This window comes from Hypomesus nipponensis, chromosome 10, assembly GCF_054491055.1.
Source record: "Hypomesus nipponensis isolate SF chromosome 10, ASM5449105v1, whole genome shotgun sequence".
In the NCBI taxonomy this organism is placed as follows: Eukaryota; Metazoa; Chordata; class Actinopteri; order Osmeriformes; family Osmeridae; genus Hypomesus; species Hypomesus nipponensis.
In genome coordinates, this window is record NC_140370.1 from 11,218,602 (window position 1) to 11,240,000 (window position 21,399).

Here is a 21,399-nt window from a genome sequence, read left to right on the forward strand (position 1 = left end):
ATCCCAGAGGTCTGTATTTGACTAAATGCAAATGTCTGCTGCTACTCTGCTGTCTATTCCTGGGTCAGATCTGTCCTGGGAAGGTGACATTCTATTGGATTGACTTCCTGACTAATCTGATCTCCCTGTCATTGGCTGATACCTGTGGCGTCTCCTGGGTCACCACATGTCTTCCTCAAGCAACCTATCAGAGTGAAGGGAGAGGACTGGGACTGGCCAATGGAAAATCTAGCACCAGGAAGTTGGCCCGGCAGAAAGAGAGGGAGGGAGGGAAAGAAAGATCGAGAAAACGGAAACGAGAGAATCCCAGAGAGAAAGAAAAACTGAGCCAGAACCCAGCGAGACACACAGTCCTCTATACACTAAAATCAGGTCAGACTATACTCAACATTACATGTGATTTTATACAGGACTTTTCCAACATTCATATTATCTCACAATGCTGCTATGCAGCACTCAACAGAGCCAAGTTAAACCTTTAAGAATATTTTAAAGAGCAGTGCACTGTAAATCAATCATGTTTTGCTGCTGGTTCTGATATTCTTGTTTGTGACCATCTCTGTGTGTGAGAGTGTTTGTCTAAAGGCAAAAAGGATTAGACCTCTCACTAGTCAGCTCAGAAAATGGCCGCCTGTTGCAGAGTGCTATTGGGAAGTACAATCATGCAGCATGAGTTGAAGAGGCACCCCTGCTGCCTGGAGAATGCTTCTGTTTACAACTATCCTCTCTCTGTCTTACTCTCTCTCTCTCTCTCTCTCTCTCTCTCTCTCTCTCTCTCTCTCTCTCTCTCTCTCTCTCTCTCTCTCTCTCTCTCTCTCTCTCTCTCTCTCTCTCTCTCTCTCTCTCTCTCTCTCTCTCTCTCTCTCTCTCTCTCTCTCTCTCTCTCTCTCTCTCTCTCTCTCTCTCTCTCTCTCTCTCTCTCTCTCTCTCTCTCTCTCTCTCCAAGGTTATTACATTAAACCTCCAGGAACATCTGTTAGCATGCACACAGTACGCATAGGCAAACAAACACACCCACACAGGAACACAAACCCACTTATTTTTGCACGCACATAAACACACACACACTCCATCCATGGACCAGTTTGTACAGTAACCATGGGGAAAGGAGACGTCTAAATCTGACAGGGTTGATCAGAGCTGGCAGAAGCAGAACAGGATGTACTCTGGTGCTGTAGATTTAGGTGATACAGGCAGGCTGGCACTTCACTCATTCAGCCATGCACTCTGTTAGCTATTGTAAGCTTCCCCACCATATACAATCATCATTTTTACTTGGAAACTACTCATGGGGAATCGTACAGTATGTGTGCTGATTATTGTATAGTGCCAATCTAGATAAGTGTCTAGAACCTTTAGGTTTAAAAGTGAGGAGAGGAGAGTATGAGCGAGGGATGAGCTGAAGGGAGGAGTGGACCAGATAGCCTACCTGCCTTGCTGCTGACACATGAGCCTGTGTGTTGATAAGCTGATTACAGTGGTTAATGTGCTCGTCCTCTCAATGTGAGTGTGTGTGTGCGCGAGAGAGAGAGAGAGAGAGAAGAGAGAGAGAGAGAGAGAGAGAGAGAGAGAGAGAGAGAGAATCTCCTCAGTGATTGGTATGAGAACTGTCAACTGTTCTAAAAATGAAATAATACCCTGCAAGCCAGTACACTGTATTACAGACTATGAGCAACTGTCTGTGTGTGTTAAATACAAATATTTGTATTTTTTTCTGACACTTAGCTGTGAGTTTGTATTCAGCAAAACTCTGTGACACCCGAGGAACCCGAAGTTAGAACGCTTACTGACTATTAAATATTCAGACCACTGTCTACTGTTTCTCTTCCCAGCCACAGCACTGTTGGGGCTATAGATTACTCAGAGCAAGTATGATTAGTGACTGCTGTATTTGTTGCTCCAATAAACTAATTCCAAGTAGCCTACCTTGGCACAGGGACACTTGACATGTCAGTAAACGCCTTGAGGGACACATCACACATCTCAGTCTTTCTGTCTCGGACCGGTATTGTGTTCACATTCATTATAAAAGTACGTAGGCTATTAATAGTTTTTGACACATTTTGGAATTTGGCCCGTAGTTAGTCACTGCGGTAAACCCAATTTGGATTGGAAACTATGTAGCGGCTGTTTTGAGCCAGCATAAACGCGAGCATCAATAGAAGATTGGTTTGAAGAGATCTTAGTAATAATATATTATCCTGTCCTGTGTAAAGGAATGTATCGTAGAGCTATCTGCACAGTCACGCCGCCATTCGAACTTGCATCGAAAACATTTTACAATCAAATGTATTAATGTCCCTACAGAGCCTACTCTGATCTAGATGGGAAATGTGTTACAATACAAACCCGTGTCCGCGACGTCCAGCGGTAGAGTGAGGCCCAGGGCCGACTCCTTGTCATCCCGTCTCCCGGCCTCCCCCGCTACAGCGGTAGTGTCTTCCATCTACAGTCCCCAGTGAAGAGTACCAGTGTCCTTCATCAACGAGAGGGCGAATGCAATGGTATGCGCACACTCGGTCAGCACGCTGGAAACATCACTGTCCTCGTCGTTTTTCGTTAGCATCCGTTACCAGTATTTTTGTTTAACTCGGTCAATTGTCATAACCTAAATGCTGTCGAATATGGCACGTTGTCTGCCTTCCACCCACTTTCCCTCTCATTTGATCCAGATGCAGCCCTGTAAAACCACCGCTGTAGTGCGTCACTCTGCCTTTTGAAACTAGAGCATCCTCGTGTGGTTGAAGACGGGAAGAACGGGATTAATTCTAATCTGCGTGGGTTTATGTTGGTGCCTTGGGCATCATGCTTCCTCCTATCCAACGGTGGATTATTTGGCATACTGCAAGTCTGTTCTAAAACATCTCTAAACTGACAAAACTTTCAAAATGTCTAATAAATCACAATTCATGAATATGTTGGTCAGTGACCTCGTTAATTCATTGATTTTCCATTAAGGAACAAAAACAAAACGACAGAAGCTCGACACTGCAGACATAGTACCTATTCATCTTTAATGGCACGCATGTTCAGCCTTGGTTATAAATTATATGGGGGGTGGGGGACGACGACAAGACAACGACTAAACGGCTGTGTTGGTCCGACAGCCCTCCTCTCCTGTGGTCTTGTAAGGTGTAGTGTGGCTGGTTCTGGGGGTTTTGCACGCTGGATTCATCAGGTCTGTCCTCCACGCTGGGCGGGTTTACAGACAGGCCGTCATTGGTCCAGACACACCCACCGACACCCACACTCCCACAAGAGAGGTCGGGGTCAGACGTATTACAGAATAATACTACGGAGTCTTTGGCAGGTACTTGGACAGGTACTTGGACAGGTCTTTCTCAACCACCTGTCGAGACAGAGGCGAGAATGAACTTTAGGGAGAGCGTGTCGTTTTCAGCACCATGGACAGGGGTACAATAATAGTCTGACTCCTACATCCTGAACTCTCACAATTTATACAATTGATATACAAAAACCATCCTGGGGATAAGATCACTGAAACACAATATAGATAACTATAGAGTATTAAAGATTATTTGGCATACAATTATTATACAGCAGACCCCTTCATAACAGCCACACTGCTACCCCTACATTGGCCACTAAGTGTCAGTCTTTCAGAGTTAAATGGGCCATCCATTATACCACGTGATGCATGTGGAAGACTGACAGCAGGCAGCTTCCGCCAACAGACGTGATATGTAATGCTTCCTGTACTTACACTGGGATCATCCGTAGGTCCGTACCTCTTCACAACCTGGCCCTCTGTGTCAATCAGAAACTATTGGAAAAGAAACATTTGATTTAAAAGGAGGTACGTTACATGTGTCACAAATACCTGAAAACTGAATCTGTTCCAGAAAGCACCCTGCTTGCTTAGGGAAGAGACTACTTGCCAACCCACCAGCATGTTAAGATGTCTGTCAACAGAAGTATGTTACATTTAAAGAAAACCTCTCATTGTTACCTTTGTGAAATTCCATTTGATGTTACTGCAAAGGAAGTGAAAATGAAAATCAACCACTACATACAATCTTCGTTTATTGTCATGACAGGTTACCCATTTAACCTCTTTTTGCTGTCTGTCTGTGTGTAGGCTAAATCAGGGACACATATTGACCAGGGCGCATTGTCCCATCAGAAAAACTAAAAACTCACTTTCCCAGAGTTCCCTTCCCCTTGGGCTGTTGCTTCATCCACATAAAGAGAGGGTGTGCATTATCTCCATTGACATCAATCTTACTGAAGAGGTCAAACTCCGCATTGAAGCCTTTAGCAAACTCTTTGATCTCAGCCTCTGAACCGGGTTCCTGGAGAACAGTGACAAAGCACACTAGAATGTTAAAAATAATCCATGTCCAAAAAAACTAAGAACGAGAAAAACCTAAAGAGAATGTGTTTTTACCTGTCCCCCAAACTGGTTGCAGGGGAAGCCAAGTATACGTAAACCTTTCTCAGCGTAGGAGGCGTGCATTCCCGCTAGCTGAGTGTAGTTCACCCTGGTCTTACCTCATTTAGAGGCTACGTTAGTGATGATACACACAAACCCTCTGAAGGGAGAGATTGAGAAAGATCATGTTCTGGATAATGAATTATTAATTCCATTTTTAATTTTTACACCAGTAGAACAGCAGTGTATGGTGATAGCAAAGATAAAATGAGTTGAGCAATCTGCAGAGAAACCTGTATGATCTTGTTCTGCCTCCTCACCTGTATTTCTCCAGAGACACATCATTGCCATCTATATCCTTGGCAGAGAACTCGTAAATAGACTTGGCTGTCTTCCAATCATTTACCTGTGCGCACTGCAGAAGAAGAAAATAGGAGCCAGTCAAGACTGAGTGGACTGACTGAAAATGTGCCAAACTAATAAGTGAAAGAGAAGCTAGTCAGACAACTTCATAAGGCCAGATAGTATGATGGCTTGCTCTCCTTCACTTATACTTATCGGGTTTCATTGTCATAAACATTTACTTGACACACCATTCCGTCCATATGTTTTTACATAAGAGACAATAGTGTCAATATTGCGTAAATGGAATGGCCTTCCATGAATGGACCTTGGAGTTAAGAGAGGGAGTGGAGAGCGATCCAAGACCCTGATACACCAAGGAGAGTTAGTGTTACAGAACAACAATCATTCCCACTCTAGGATATAGGACTGATCCAAACTGCCAACATTGCAGCACATGGAGGGAGATAGATGTGCCATCCTCATCACAACCACATAAGCACATCAAGATGATCCTGGTAATGAACAGTTGGGTTGTGCTCTGAGGTGAATACCTGATCCAGTTAACTGTTAGTCAGAAAGGCACTTCTATGGTTTAGGCTAGCGCACACAGCCTGCAGGTGGTCTTATCCTCAAAGGGGATAAGCAGCAGTTTCATAAAGAGACTCGTCTAGGTGAAGAGGATGTTTGATATCTAAAACCTTTGCCAAACCAGCTTGATTGGTTCGTAAAATTATCTATTAAAACACACCTGGGATCGCATAAACAAATTATTTTTAGTGAGCTATCCACAGACAATTTCAAAGTTGTCGATCCTCGAGCACAGGAGCAATCTCCTTGCTTCTGGCTCTGCGCAATTAAAACACAGCAGTCCCCCCCCCCCCCCCCCCCCCCTCCCCCCTGACCAGTACAGTACCAGCAAAAAGGACTGCTGATGATTGAACGTTTCTTCGACAATTGAATGGCCTAATTCTGAGGTATTTGCTAGATTAAGATACATTTGTCATATTAAACTAGTTTGAGGTCATTACTAAGAGCAGGGTGGTTTGGTTTCCATTCTGCTGACCAGTTTAAAGAGTACTGATCCTAGATCTGTCAAATTGAATTTAACAGAGTAGGCGTGAATCTGACTCATTCAATCGTAAAGGCTTGGCCTATCTAGTGTATTCTAGTGTATACGAATTACCACAACTATCCAAATGGTTCAATTCAACTCCATTTCTGAACTGCGTATGCAGATTAACAAGATAACTCCATAAACTACAGGTTTCAACTACATTTTTTAAGAAAGATAGAATAGCTAGTTGCTACGTTTCCTTGAATACAAAACTTAGACAGCATACAGTACAATTGAGCAAGAAATGTTTGAATCTCATGTTTAAACGGTGAAATGAACTGTGTTGTTAACGTACAAGAGCATACCGAGTTTGTGAGACTCTAAGGAAGCCAAGAAGCCAGTGGTAGCTGTTTGTGAGCTAGAGTAGGGTGCATGTTTGCCATCGGACTAGTTTAACTGTGGACCCTGACAATAAAGTTAGCTAAAATTGAAGTGGCCATGACCTTCGTACCTTGAAAATGTATAACAATACATGAAACAAAACTGAGAATATATTATGACCATCTAGTGTTTATGTAAATAATTAATACATACCATCGTTCTAGATATTCCTCTGCAACCTAGCAGACCGACTACAAACACCGCTGGCTTTACGACCCACATCGTAGGTAACAGCATAACGATTTATAAACCCGCCCATTAAGGTCAAATCCACAAGGACCCCTTAAACCCTACTTGGTACGCTCTTTTGGTTGCCAAAAACTCGCCGGAAAAAAAATCGAGTTCAGTTGACAAGCCCTAGCCATCGCCACTCAGGCTTTATACAACATATACAATCATTAAGGATCAATTTAGCATGTGTTCATTATACGTGATGGTATATTTGGATAATGGTTGGTTTTGAGACGATATTTGAATAGGCGATCTTTACGGAAACCCCTTGTAGTACGGAAGATGTTCGGTTGTGTCAAAATGACTGTTATTTGAATTCACAACGTTGTGACCAAACAGCTATAGCTAGGCATATTCTGTATATTTCTGGCATAATTGCTTAATCAACAAATGGATGACGAAGAAGAAACCTACAGATTATGGAAAATCCGGAAAACTATCATGCAGGTTAGTTCCTCAACATCATACGTCCATGACACGTGGAAATAAAGATGCATTGGCAGGTAGCTAACCAACAAGTAGCCACATTTTACACATACAGTTACTCTGATATAGCAATGCTTTGCTGGTGAATTCTTCCTCTAAATCCTATAGCTGTGCCACGACCGCGGGTACCTGGTGACTCAAGATGAGCTAGATCAGACTCTGGACGAATTCAAAAGCCAGTTTGGCGACAAGCCCAGCGAGGGACGCCCACGACGGACAGATCTTACAGTGCTTGTTGCACACAACGATGATCCAACTGACCAAATGTTCGTCTTCTTTCCAGGTACTTAATGATCTTTTCAGACATCGAAGTTCTATTACAACACCCACTTGACGCTGGTTCACAGTCGCTGAGTTCATCCCGTATCATATTAAGTTAACCTTTTTATTATTCTACAGAGGAGCCCAAGGTGGGAATTAAGACCATCAAGATGTACTGCCAGCGTATGCAGGAGGAGAACATCACGCGAGCCATAATTGTGGTCCAGATGGGCATGACTCCTTCTGCCAAACAGGTGTAGTCAGCTTCCTGTTTCATATCAGTGAGAAGGAGAAGATGGGACAAGCAGACCATAACATGGTCAGATTCCTAATGACCTGCCAGACCTTACTAACTTTCCTTGTCCCTTCCCTTTCAGTCGTTAGTTGACATGGCACCAAAATACATCCTGGAGCAGTTTCTGCAGCAGGAGCTTCTAATCAACATCACAGAGCATGAGGTATGTGAGTGAGTTTGTGCAACATACATTATTTGTTAATGTCTTCATGATCAACTGATTTAGTACATTAACCGATCAAATATGAACAAGTCTCATCCTCTGTTGTCTTACCTCAGCTGGTTCCAGAGCACATAGTGATGGCCAAGGAGGAGCTGACAGAACTGTTGGCTCGATAGTATCCTTTCTAACACATGTAGTCTTGTGGTCCGGTGTTGATATATACAGTATAGGACAATATGATGTCAGCCGTCAGGGTTTCCTTGACCAGTCAGTAAACTAAAGGAGAGCCAGCTGCCCAGGATCCAAGCAGGAGACCCTGTGGCCAGATATTTTGGGCTGAAAAGAGGACAGGTCTGAAACATGCACACGCCATGCAGTTCCCTGGGAGGGTGGACCATCGTGCAGCTGCATGGCTGATGACCGTTCCTTCTTCCTCTGCTCTAACAGGTGGTGAAAATCATCAGGCCAAGTGAAACTGCGGGGCGCTACATTACCTACAGACTAGTGCAGTAGATGTACAAGCGTACCTACGTTCAACTGATATCAACTACTCAAAAAAGTTCTGCAAACTGTTAATTTTATGTTGGATTTAAAAAGAAAATGTGTTTAAAGTCTGTGTGAATGTTGTAGCTCTGCTATTGTGTTATACATCCTTTATCATCCTATCTGTTCTGAATTGCTCTTTTCTAACCCCAAATTTACTGTGAATGCTCATTCTGTAGCCTTAGTTTTATTAGCAACTGATAAAAGGACACAAGCAGTTATAGCAGATGACCAACAGGGAGCGCTAAAAGCCTAGCATTGACTTTTTGTATCGAATATTGAACTTGGTTTACTATATCTACACCCATTATACATTAGCATGTAAACAACAAATAACAAAATCGTCCTTATTAAACATTTAGAGATTTGTATGTCTTGGACTGTTTCAGATGAACGGACTGTCTCCTATTCCTCCTTCTGGCTCGTGTGTCCTTTCCAGGCGGTGCTATGTGTGTACTGTGATGCTGTGAAGCCAAACTGTGAATATCTGACTGTGTGTGTTTGTATGACAGCAGGAGAGGCGCTTTCTGACACACAGGCTACATAGCAGAAGCTCTCCCACCCATCCTATCCTTTTGCTCCCGCAGAAGACACCAACTTGATCAAGTCATAAAGTACAATGAAAGAGCAACACAGAACCTTTTTTTTTTCCTTGGAAAAATGGAGGGGCAGGACTTGTCTCAGATTAGTTCAGGTGTTGAGCCGTGGAACGCAGTCCTCAGGTTCTGTTGCCTTGCCAACCGTTCCACCACATGTTGCACAAGGGTGATGTCGACATGTAAATATAGGTTGCCATCTGTTTTAAAGAATGTGCTTTGACATGCACACTGAAACATGTCAAGGAAGTCGATGTGGAAAGAAGGACATTTTGAAGTGTGATGATGAAATATATCTCCCCCCCCCCCCCCATCATATTATTGGGAAACAGAAGGAATGGATGCATAGCAGGAAGATTAAAACACATTTGATCTCAAACTAAGGTTTGCGCCAGGATCAGAAAGACTCCCACAACACGTCTTGTTGTGACTTTGCAACAGCCGCCCTATTTCTTCTTGGCTTGTTTGGTGTTGTGCACGTGCGTGCATATGGGCCTGTGTGTGTATGTGGGCCTGAGGGTGTATGTGGGCCTGAGGGTGTATGTGTGGGCATGTGTGTTTCTTGACAGAGGAGCAGCTTGAGTCAGGGTCTGAGCCTTCAAAAAAACAGATGTTCCAAACTCAGCCACCCGGAAAACCAGGTCCAAGCTTCTGAAAACCAGTTTGAAAGAGGGCTCTGACTTACTCGTTAAATCTGCCATCTGACATGCCCCCTTACATTGGAGTCGATAAGGAAACTCAAAGGAAAGACACGGTTGACGTGTTGCTTAGAAACAGTGAGGATTCACCCTAACTTTTCTTCAAACATTTTGCTGTCTCGTGGGGAGGGCAATAGTGGAGGCTCGGTTACAGTGAGGCTGTTTCCAAGCAACAAGTTAACTGCAACTTTGATTGGTATCTTGTTGATGTATTAAGATGAAATATTAGAGAACACGCACATGCACACACACACACACACAGAATATTAGACATTCTGTACTCAAAGGAAGATTGGGGCTAGGGCAGAAGGCATTTATAAAGGATTATTCCTTCTGTCTAGCTATATTTCCCAACTGAGCATGTCTTTCCTTGTGAACTATGACATTCTGATTTAATTAACGTCTTACCTTTGCACCCATTTACTCCTCTACCTTTCCTCTATAAAATAACACCAGCAGGATGTAATGGTTTTGGATTCTTGGTGTTGGTGGGAATGGTTTCATAGATCCTTGCTTGCTACTGCAGTGATGACCTGGCCACTGGTCATTATGATCAGACACAAACTTTGATCTGGTGAAAATCCCTTTTCACCCAAAACATGTTTGTGTGAGCGCTTGTCTGTGTGTGTGTTCCATATTTGGTTATCATTTTTTAGAAGAGCATTAAGCTGACTTGCAGCATGATTGAGACCCCATGATGTTAAAATGTCATGCTCTGACCTTATGTTCATCACTGTAATTATCTTTTTGTTTTCTGCTTATGTGTGTATTATTTATTTCTGCTTAAGCCTGTTAAAGTGTTTGTGTGTGTAGGAAAAGTAAAGACTAAAAGGCTAGAAAAACAAGATAAGAGAAACAACATTACTTTTTTTACAATATTTTTTTCACAAACTTGCTCTGGAGGTCTGTATCCCACACATACAGTGAATCACCCCTGCGGTGATGCGCTTCTTTGAAGCAAAACCCTAATTAAACTCTTAATTGGTTGTAAGGTGTTTCATTAGTGTTTGGAGGGTTTCTGTTTGAAACCCATGGCAGACACAACAGTTAATCAACTCTTAATCAGAAGCTTCTCATCTTTTGAAGATGTGAACCCCATAGTATGATTGAGTGTGTGTGTGTGTGTGTACGTCTGCATGTATGTTTGTGAGTGATTCATGTTGAGCCCCACTAATTAACTTCTTAGACTTGGAGTTTCCCATGGCATGCACATGTTAATCATCTTACCATCACAAACGCAGAACTAGCCCCCACCACCACCACCAAAAGATTTAGCTTGTACTGTAGATATTGAAGGCATGCTAATTCTGTTCAAGTCTCATTCCAGCAGATCAATGCTCTTAAGGGACCTGAAAACAGATCATGGTACTTGACCAGTTTTATTTGTCAAGAGGCTAAAATCAGACAAAACACGGCTTCATAACATCAGAAATAACACACACGGACACCCGGAGAAGACATGACTCAGCAGCGAGCTAAATATCAGTATGAATATAAAATGTGGCAAGTGTATTTCTGAGCCATTTAAGAGGATGAAGACAAGCTGTTGCCACTCACTGCTCCAGCGCTTGGCCCCCAGCTCTGGGGTTAGGAGAGAAATGAGAATGTTAACAACCCCACCGAGCTATGCACTCACCAAGCACCTGTCTGCTGCTTCCAAGCTGGCCTGACCTGCTACCAGGGAGAGTGTTCATGATGATGCTTTCTTTTTCCTTCTTTCATTCATTGCTTCCTCATTAATTTACTTTGTTAGCTTTTTCTCTAATTGTTTTTTGCTATTTCTGTTGGGTTTTTCCTTTCAGTACTTTACTTTTTCATCCTCTGGGGTATCAGTTTTGTTTATAAACTGCTTCTCTAACAGAAGCCACTGATTTGCTTTAACACACACACACAGTCCCTTATTAGCCTATGTGCTAGTGACTGCCACCAGATCCCCTGCTGTGGTCCATGCACTGACTGCATTTCCCACTGAGGTGAGTTATTCCTTTCATCTCCTTTTTTTATTACTGTGTGTAATGTTTGTGTGTGTGTATGCAGTATACAATGTGTGTAAGTCTGAAATAAACATAAGCTTGACAGATGGTGTCAAATGGAAATATTTGAAATCAAGCCATTCAGACCTGTTCAATGAACACCCACCACTGTACTGTTATGCCTAACAAATGTAAGTCTACAACAGTCTGCACTTTGTGCTATATAGATTGTGAGCCCATTCAGTTCTGATAGACATTCACAGAAAGGAACTTGAATGTATACTCTTGTGGTTTATTGCATTGATATGTGTGCTAGGTTCATCTGCAGGTTCATTGCTGAGATCTGTCATTGACACCTTCCCTTCTAAGATCTTTTCAAGTCTCCCACTGGGGATGGGTTGTGACCTGGAACAGATTGGAACACAACCAAGACCCACACACTAGCATTCATATGGTCACCTGTGTCCTGTACCAATGCTAGCCCTACACGCGGGAGTAGCTGTATACCTTTGTGACTGGCTGAACTTTCATTTCTTCAGGCTTGTTCAAACCAGTGGTGCTAGATGTGCAGCTTTGGATGGGAAGTGTCGCAAGTGTTTCCACTGCCCACACATCTGACCCTAACCAACCACTGTAAGACACTACTGTTTATACAAGCTCTGAGTGCCATACTGTGGTTATATTATTCCACCACTCACCTCATGACACCCACACTTCAGGCTAGATCACACAGGGCTGCACTAGAAAGGACATAAGCCCTGTTGAGCTTGGATATTCACTTATAGAAGGAGTAGAGGCAGAGTATGGTGTTCCTGTAGAGTACTGACCTGTTGTGAGGTCAGTAGGTGAACTCCTCTCACACCTGCAGGAGAAGCCCAAGGGATTACATCAACACATTCAGAACACAGAAGGGATCAGAATCAGAAAGGGTTTCAATCGCCATGAAAGTTTGTACAGACAAGGAATTTACTTTGGCAGGAAGGTGCATACATTAAACATATAGGGATCTTAAAACTTAAATATGTGATTTAACTAAACAAAAGGAACAAAGTCTAGCTGAGGGGATTTAGAATAAACAATAAAGTATAAAGTAGACATAATTTACAATCTACAAATACAAAAAATACAGATAGTACAAAAAATACAAATAGTGCAAATTGTAATGTGGCAAGGTGTTATTGGTGGAACCGTGAGAAGGACACTATGGATGAAATAGTAAAAGATGAACAGCTGAAGGGAATTAATGTGATTCCTCTTGAGTTTTGTATTACCATAAACTCTCCCCTGTGTGTGTCTGAGATGGCATCAAAGAGTTGGCACGACTTGAAAGCCTGTTGGCACAGACAGGAGAGATGGGATGGTCTGGGTGTTATAGATGTGTGCGTACACAATACATAGGTAAGCAAATGTGTGATACATTGAGAATGTGTGTTTGATTATGTGTTCGCATGTGTGGATGTGTATTGGTTTGAGTGTCTGTGTTTGTGTGAAGCGTGTGGGTGGATGTCACCAATGAAGTACATGCAAGATACACTTTTAACCTGAGTAATTAACAGGACAAATAAATCATATAGAGCAAAAGTCGTAAGATGTGATAATTGATTAATGTCATGTTCTTGTTTTTAAGTCAAATGTTTGGTTAAACATTTCGACTTTGAAATTCTGAACAGAGACTGCCACCCCCAACATATCATGTAACACCCAGATCATTGTCTCATTGTCCAGCTCTAACTGAGGGACAGTCTGCTCCACTTAGTGGGAGTGTAAACCATAGAAATAACCACAGATGATGTCGTGCTATCTCCCACTCTCCTAGCAGGCTTGTTGTTATCACACCACCTCCGGCCTCTTTCTCCCTCTCAATCTCTTTCTCTACTTTCCTCTCGCCCATCTCCTCTCTCCTCCTCCTCCTCCTCCTCCACTCTGAATGCTAACGGGATCGTAGATGTGTCCTAGGCCATTTATTCAAACTGCGGAGACATGTTCTAGGATCCAGACAGCAGCAGAGAAGCACCACTCTCCTGTGACTCCAGGCCCTTCTAATCAAGCCTGCTAGGAGCCAGATGACATGTTTCTGTCAGTATATGGCTTGTCTGTGACATGGACCCTCACACCATAGACCCGAGTTTGAGTCCCGGCTCTGACAGTGTCGGTCTGACTGGCGAGATGCTGGGATACACTTTGTTTGACCTGTCACACAGGAGTAGTGTATGTAGTGTTCAAAAGTTAACGTACTAAGTAATGGTCAGAAACAAAGACATTTGAGTATGTTATTTAGCGTACGATACTGTATGTAACATGCACTATTGTGGTTGAGATGTTATTGTTGCTCTGTAGTTGGGAGATTATTATTATTATTCATTGTGACTGTTAACTGAAATGTAGTTACAGAACTTAACAATGTGTCTACCAAAATCTCTGACTGACCACCAAAATTGGGGTTAAAAATCAAATGTCATGATTGGCGATATAGAACACAAACCTGGAATGGAAGGGTTTTTGAGAGGCCTCAGGGAGTTCCTGGTTCCACTTCTTTGTCATGTCGGTGTCGGACTGACAGCCTCATCTCAGACCTCCACAGGAGGCCAGGCCAGGCGAGAAGAGGAGTAGAGGATGAGGGAATAATGAGACAAAGAGGTGAGTAGTTGGGAAAAGTCCGAAGACGAAAGATTGATTTACCTTAAAAAAGGCCTGAACAGCAAGGGGGAAAAGAAAACCTTAACCCTTGTGTTCTCTTCGGGTCATTCTGACCCATCAGTCATTGTGTCCCACCGTCGTTTGCAACAACTTTACCGCATACAAAAACAAAATGAAGCATTTTCTTTTAACCGTTGGGCTGTCTCAGACCCCCCACATTGCGAAGGTTAAAAGAAAATTATTTTAATTTGCTTTTGTATTGGGTAAAATTGGGTAAACACAACGATGGTTCGTTATGAACCTTTTGGTCATGTGACCCGAAGGCAGCACAAGGGTTAAGGCATGAAAAGACAAGAAAAATCACAGTCGGTCAAACACATACCAATTCTGACCATTAAAAAAGAGCTTAGCTAGTTAACATAGATTTGAATGTAATTTCATCCTGATATGAAGCAATCTAGTTGATGACCATTGTCATGATCCTCACTTTAAACAACAATCACTTGTGAATGCTTACGTCAGCGAGAAGGAGTAGCATCCTGTCATTACCTGTACTGTTTCTAAAGCCTTCATGCTGTGGGCATGGGCTACTATAAATACAGCACATCATCCACAAACTTAGAGACTGAGGCATTGCTGTGACTCACTCACTAGCTTTCCTATTAATATCCAGGCTACGAGCCGCTCAGAAGAAACGGAATGGAGAGATATAGAGAGCGGCCATAGAAGTATGCCGAGAGGGTCCTCAATTCATTGCACTTGTCAGATTACAGAGCCGCTTCACTTCCTCCATTTCCCCTCTCCCCCCCTCAGGCACACTGCTGATGTTGGGCATCAAACTCTGAGACGGCAGGAGAGCACTTTACCACTGGGGCAGCGCTGAATAGAATCCATCAGCCTGGAACAGTCTCTCTAAATATAACAATGAATGGGAATTAGAAACTAATGTGGAGCTATTCATTCTCCAAATGAAAGCTCAAAGAGCATTATACACTACTGTACCTTGGAAAATGGACCCAACAGTTCCCAGAATTAAGATGTGTGTTTCTAATGTCAAAGGGCCTAGTCTGGTCAGATAGGCTTCCAGCCCCATACTGAGTTCTCTTGGTGAACTTTATGTAATCCATTGATTTTATTTCATCCAAAAAACATATTTCAAACTGGCCTCTGTTATCTGGCTTATTAGGAGGAATGGAACTGTTGTTTGGAGATTGAAGATGGAACTAAAGATTGATGACAAACTCATTGCTACGACAGACATGCTGTGACTTCTCTGTTTGACATGTCAAGGAAACACAGATGCCTGCGAGATGCAGGGGGATGAGAGATGCAAACACACATTTATACAAACACACACACACACACACACAAGTGCACACACACACACTCACACTCATGCAGCAATGACTCTATGCGGGGGTAGAAGAGAAAGTAACTAGAAGACTTTATCATGTCTGTCAAATCAACACAGTAAGTAGCCAGGGGATGAAAACACAAAAACCAAATCAGAACCACTCCTGACATTTAACAGACTCAGCATGAGAAAACTACATAAGGGAGAGCCAGGGAAGAAGGAGTAGAGGGAGGAATAAAGCAGGGATGAGTGACAACTCAGAGAAAATGAGGAAAGGTGAGCTGAAGATTGAGAGCTAGAATCGAATAAGAAAAGGTAGGTCAGAAATGAAATTGCATAACACAGACTGAAGCTTTTTAATTTGGAAATAATATCAGTACTGGTAGGCAAGGAGCAAACTCCAAAAAGCTGAATGGGCTCTGCCTGCATTAGCGTTGTGTCTGGAACATGTGACGTTTTACTTATGGTTAGTGGAGGGCTGGAGTTACAAATAATGCCCCATAATTACAGAGTTATTACTTAGAGTAAACCTTGTTTGACATTAATCCTTAACTCTTAGTCGGTAGCACCAAAGCAGGTTGACTTACGTACTTCACAAATATCCTCTTCAATCTATCCCGTCAACGTTATTTCTGATCAATTACATTCTGTGATTAATTGTGACAAGTAAGAGCAAACAGAAATCTTACAGCCTTTACGGCTGGATGCTTTATTATCACTAAGGTGGCACTATACAGCAGAGAGGGAGCTGAGATGAGAAGCAGAGGGGCTAAGGGATTGCTATGGCATATGTAGATATTGATGGATCAGGCAGGGGTTTACAGGGGATAAAGCTCTCCTCCACCGCTCCAACACAATATTCATCTCATGTCATTTGACTGTGCCAGTGAGAATGAGTCCACCTGTTTGGCCTGGAGCTGTTTCGGTCTCACTTCCCAGTCCTTTACCAGGAGAAACATCACTCCCATGCCGAGACACAACCCAGCCGATTTGTTTTTTGTCATTTTATGTTGATAGTATAAAGTTGCGTTTCAAAGTAACACAGGAGGAAATGATGCCAAGTGCAGGTGTCGGAAGAGTACACATTTTTAAATGAATGATTAATGATAATATGTTGCACATCCAGTAGAATAATATATTATGCAGAACTATTCAACGGGGCCTCATTGATGATGACAGCTGTATTCTGTTATGAACCTTGATGTACCATGAGACTAATGACAAGGACATGTATTTAGAAATGTAAATATAGGCAGGGCAGGCAGGTGTGTGCTGATTAACAGACTGGTGATGTCTAGTATGGATCGAACACTGTCTGTTTACCAAATCAATGAAGAGAAACATTATGCTGAATTACATTGATCCAATATAATGATGAATGCTCCTATAACAGAGTTGATGTCTTCTTTTATGACCTGAGACAACAAACCCAGCTGGTTAGGGACTGTGTATGTGGCTGTAACAGAGATATACACGCACACACACACACACACACACTTGCGGACCGATGCACACACACACACACACACACACTCTGTGTGGATTCCAAGGGGCTTAGTGGTGGGTGCTTTGCTGCAGTGGTGAAAATTGGGTACATAGATTATCTGATATACTTGAAGACACAGACCAACAAATGAAAGCCCAAGGCAAATACTAAGACAAACAGAATAAGATAGAGGAGAGACCAAAGAGGAGAGGGAGAGAAGGGAAGCCAAAAGACAAAACAGAAGGCAGCTTATACAATAAAGACAGGCCCCATAAAACAGTTAGAAAGATAGAAAGAGGGATTTTTTTAAAAGAAAGAAAAAATCACGTCTATTATAGCATGGGGCATGTTTCTTTCTCTCTCAACCTCTTGCCATCTTTTCAGTTGTAAATATTTTGTTACTGAAATGTCTTCCGGAGTTGTGTTGACTCCCTCTTTATGTGTTTGTGTGCTTATTGGTGTTGAAACTGGAGGGGTGCAACACACATAAACACATACCCAGGAGGTGAGACTAAATGTATCATTAACCAACCCTTTAAACACTAATGACGAGAAAACCAATTCTGTCCAAAAGTCATTTGGCCAACTGTATTTCACCCCAGTTGATTAGGGGCCCATTTCATCTCCCTTGGTTTAACTCTCTGTTTTTTCATGATTTGAGATCCACATAAAGATAATGATCTCCAACATCAAAGTTACATTCAAACTACAATATACAATGATAAACCATAAAAAGTTGATACATTTCTTTGCAGATTGCCGGATTAATAAAGCCAAACTTGTGTGTCGTTATGAGTGAAAGGGTGAGAATGTGCATTCTTGTTTGTGTCGCTCATACTTGAAATGAAGGCCAATTGGTATCCTCTTTCTTTTCCAAGACTGTGAGTTCCCCCTGTCGGCTCTTTGATCAGGCCCGTCAAAGCAAGCCATAACTTCATGAATACACACTTCCTCTCTTGTTTTGAACGTCTTTGTGTCGCCCCAGTCTTGTTCATGGTCTCTCACTCCCCCTACAACCACTCATTAAAAACCAGGCAGGAACAGAGCTTAATTGGCCACTCGTCCTGCACCAATGAGAGATGTCCACTGTCCCAAGTGATGGTGAGTTGGAGACAGTGTTGGGGAGTTAACACAGGTTGGATGAGATGGAGATGGCACAGAAGAGAGACATAAAGAGGGAGTGTCAACAATACTGTAGTTCCTTAAAAGGTTCATCCATTGGCATTTTAAAATGCAGTCAGACTTTGTAATGAAGCATGTCTCGTTGAATATTGCCATTTTACATGGAAAGCTGGGTAATGTCAATTGATGTACTGGAAAGCAACAGTACTGTGAAAAAGAAAAAGGGAACTGAAATACAAGAGGGGGCACTGTGCTTCTGATTGTGCATCTGGTTGGAAGGATAGGAAGAGAGGAAAGAGGAAAGAAAGGAGAGGAGAGGAGGGAGGAAGATGGAGATTTGGCATGGAGCTCATTAAAAAAATAAGCAAACTTGTTCTTTCAAAGCTTTACAACTGACTCCAATTAAAACTGACTGAACTTACAGAACTGAACACTCTCACCGTAAACATTGCATAGCCTTGTCTATATGTGTGTGAGTTTGTGCATGTGTGTGCGTTAATGTGTGGTGGGCGACGTATTGTAAGTATTTATACAGCAGAATGTATGTTTGTATTTATTATGTGTAGGAAGTGTACGCTTTTGAGCAGTCTACCGAGGCTTGAGCAATGTGTCAAACTGAAATAAGGAGCCACATAGAATACAGCGTGTAGACAATGGGGTATGAGTCAAATGTTCTCTGTCAGTCTGAACAATAGAGACACAGCCCATCTTCGGTGATGTAGGGGTTAGAATGATCTTAAATCAATACTCTGATAACAGAATCCTGGTGAGGAATGTGAGGTTGTTGATTGAAGGGAACGGCGATGGTTTCATTAGCATACCATCTAGCCTGGGCTCAGTTCATTAGATGGCGGTATTCCGCATTTACTAGACAGATGAGATGCATGCTCCCCTTTAAGGGTTAAGGTTCACCTTAATCACTTGTAACTCTCACTTAGTCTGAACTATCTCTTGCTCTCTTTCTTTTCTCTTTCTCCCTCTTTTACTTTCTCTCTCTCTCTTCATCTTCTACAATAAATAAAAAGTATCTCCCCCGCCCCTACCCCTCTATCTCTCTCAAATCCCTCCTTTGCTCTCTTCCCAATTAGAGCTTTCCTCTAAGAGCACAGTACAATTCTGATTTGCAGGTGTACGCTTCGGTGTTCGTCACCATGGATACTGATTGTAACCCTTTCATGCATACACGCAAACAATACTCATATTACACGCAGATGCACAAACATACACGTAAACACCCAATACCTGGCCTGACGTTTCGGGTCACTGGGAAAAAAATTGTATAATAGAATGCAGATGTGCCTTACTGTGTTCTCTTGTACCATACGATCTATTCCTGCACAACAACAACAGAAAATTGCACCATAACATAAAGTATTTGAAGTCTTACGTGATATTAATAATGGACTAAATTTTACACTAGACAACTAAAACACCTTGAGTGAACTTTTCTACTTCATTCCCCTAAACCTGAGAGGGGGGGTGGTTATCGATCTCAGAGGCAGTGTTAAACCTATTTGAAGACAGAAGCACTTAGGGATCTGTTCTAGTGTCAGGATAACATGAACCCAGTTCTCCATGCCCTCACACAACTGGTCCTGACTGGGCTGTTAAACTGGGCCCTACATTTACCACAACTTAAATGCCAAAAAACAACAAATCTGACAGCCACTTCAACTGCTATTTCAGCCTTTCTCTCTCTATCTCTCTCTCTCTCTCTCTCTCTCTCTCTCTCTCTCTCTCTCTCTAACTCTCTTTCCTTTTTTCTCATATTCTCTCTATCTCTGTCTCTCTCTCTATCTATCTCTTCAACCCTATCAACGCCTCACTGCTCTGTTGTGCCATGGTTACCATAGTGACTGCCAGGGCGGTTGAGCACACTCCTCCAGCATGTGGCTTTATCAAGAACCAGAGGGGTGCTGTTTACATTAACAGAGTTGCTATAAGCAAGCATATCGCTACAGCTATTTATGGAGTGAGAGTGTGGAGCTGTCCGTGGTCCTTATGTGGATGTAGTGCTGAAAGGACAGTTCTAGAAGGCTCAAAGGTCTTCAAGAAGGGGGGTATACTAAACTATAGTTCTGGCCAGGTGGCGATGGAACTAGTAGTCTGAATTTATGACTGTAGTCATGTATAGTATGTATATGCTATATATATTTATTTATTTTACTTTTCTGAGACTATAGTATGAATATATATGTCATATATAACATTACAACATTACTAGAACATAACTACTGGTGGCTAATAGCACACTGCATACCCCCGTTAAAATAGCTTCTTCGGCCAAACCTCATTCATCTTCTCTGCAGGACCATTCTGTCCGGCAGGCTGTTTATCACAGTCTTCTCATTGGTTTACTGAGGCCTGTGTGGGTGTGTTGCGGCTTCAACAGGAGACGGTCTAATGCATTTTAAGGTTACACTCTCCTATACAGGTCTCCCCTACCTGTTCCAGATGGCCAAGCAATATACTGTAACCCAATAGAGAAGCATGGATGACCAGTCCATATACTCCATGGCGCACTGATGTCCTGAAATCTGACTGAAGAAGGACGCCGCAAATAACTTGAGAATGGCTCTGGTCAAAGTTTTATTCCAATAAGATTGAAAGACATTTATTGTTTTTTGATATTTGGTTTTGATATTTGGATATTTGGTAAACACAAATGCTATACCATTGGGCCAATTTTCTTGAATTCAAACAAACGTAGGCTATAGGGTATGACTTTAACGATAAACAATTAAGGTAAAACTGATGAAACTACAGAACCGCTTTGGCGCATTGTGACATTTGGGACCTTCCCACTGGTTTATATTCAACAATACCTTGTATAAAGGTCCCTGTATTACATGGGAGTGATCAGTGACACAATATTTGTTCTCAAGGCTAACCTAAACCGTGGGTCTTCTATGTTGGGAAAAACCCCGTGGAGTGTTTTACGCACGGAGAGCTTAGAGTCGGAGATGAGTGCATGTGAACGAGTGTTCTCAGTCTCATTCGGGGGCGTACAAGTCAACACTTCAGCTGAACGGTGAGTTCCGACAGTTCGCAGTTCAACAGGTGCTCCTGTGGTAAGTTACGTCGATTCCTTTCATGATTCTTGTTATGGAATCATGTTTTTAATTTGTTTTTATGTTTTATTATTAAATATTTATTTTATATTATGACAAAACTGTATTAAGCCTGAAGCGCGTAAAAGTCGATTTTTGTTATACAACTCCACAATTTACAGTTAGGTTGCGGCAAATATCTGCCCTCATCGACATGTGTTTGTTAAATTATAAATATTTCCAATGCAATACTGTATATTCGAATTTTAAT

At 42.3% G+C, this 21,399-nt stretch overlaps 2 protein-coding genes across 2 annotated transcripts; one reads left to right on the forward strand and one right to left on the reverse strand.

Moving 5' to 3' along the window:
- Positions 1–2,993: 2,993 nt before the first annotated feature.
- Positions 2,994–6,501, reverse strand: gpx4b (glutathione peroxidase 4b). Its single transcript, XM_084706992.1, has 7 exons — positions 6,387–6,501; positions 4,714–4,808; positions 4,409–4,553; positions 4,162–4,313; positions 3,971–3,995; positions 3,725–3,784; positions 2,994–3,349 (listed from the first exon to the last, which is right to left on the reverse strand). Exons 1-7 carry the CDS (start codon positions 6,468–6,470, stop codon positions 3,293–3,295), a joined length of 618 nt encoding a protein of 205 aa, XP_084563118.1. The 5' UTR covers positions 6,471–6,501; the 3' UTR covers positions 2,994–3,292.
- A 94-nt stretch (positions 6,502–6,595) lies between these two features.
- LOC146271694 (DNA-directed RNA polymerases I, II, and III subunit RPABC1) lies at positions 6,596–8,583 on the forward strand. The gene is made up of 7 exons (XM_084706990.1): positions 6,596–6,911; positions 7,059–7,233; positions 7,350–7,465; positions 7,589–7,669; positions 7,786–7,844; positions 7,942–8,020; positions 8,117–8,583. Exons 1-7 carry the CDS (start codon positions 6,855–6,857, stop codon positions 8,180–8,182), a joined length of 633 nt encoding a protein of 210 aa, XP_084563116.1. The 5' UTR covers positions 6,596–6,854; the 3' UTR covers positions 8,183–8,583.
- Positions 8,584–21,399: the final 12,816 nt, after the last annotated feature.

What these genes read in the sequence shown, in the direction of transcription:
- LOC146271694 (XM_084706990.1), top strand. Translation starts at nt 6,855, where the DNA reads ATGGATGACGAAGAAGAAACCTACAGATTATGGAAAATCCGGAAAACT. An exon ending in TCAACATCACAGAGCATGAG is followed by an intron (nt 7,670 to 7,785) that starts GTATGTGAGTGA and finishes GTCTTACCTCAG; the next exon opens with CTGGTTCCAGAGCACATAGT. An exon ending in ACAGAACTGTTGGCTCGATA is followed by an intron (nt 7,845 to 7,941) that starts GTATCCTTTCTA and finishes TTGACCAGTCAG; the next exon opens with TAAACTAAAGGAGAGCCAGC.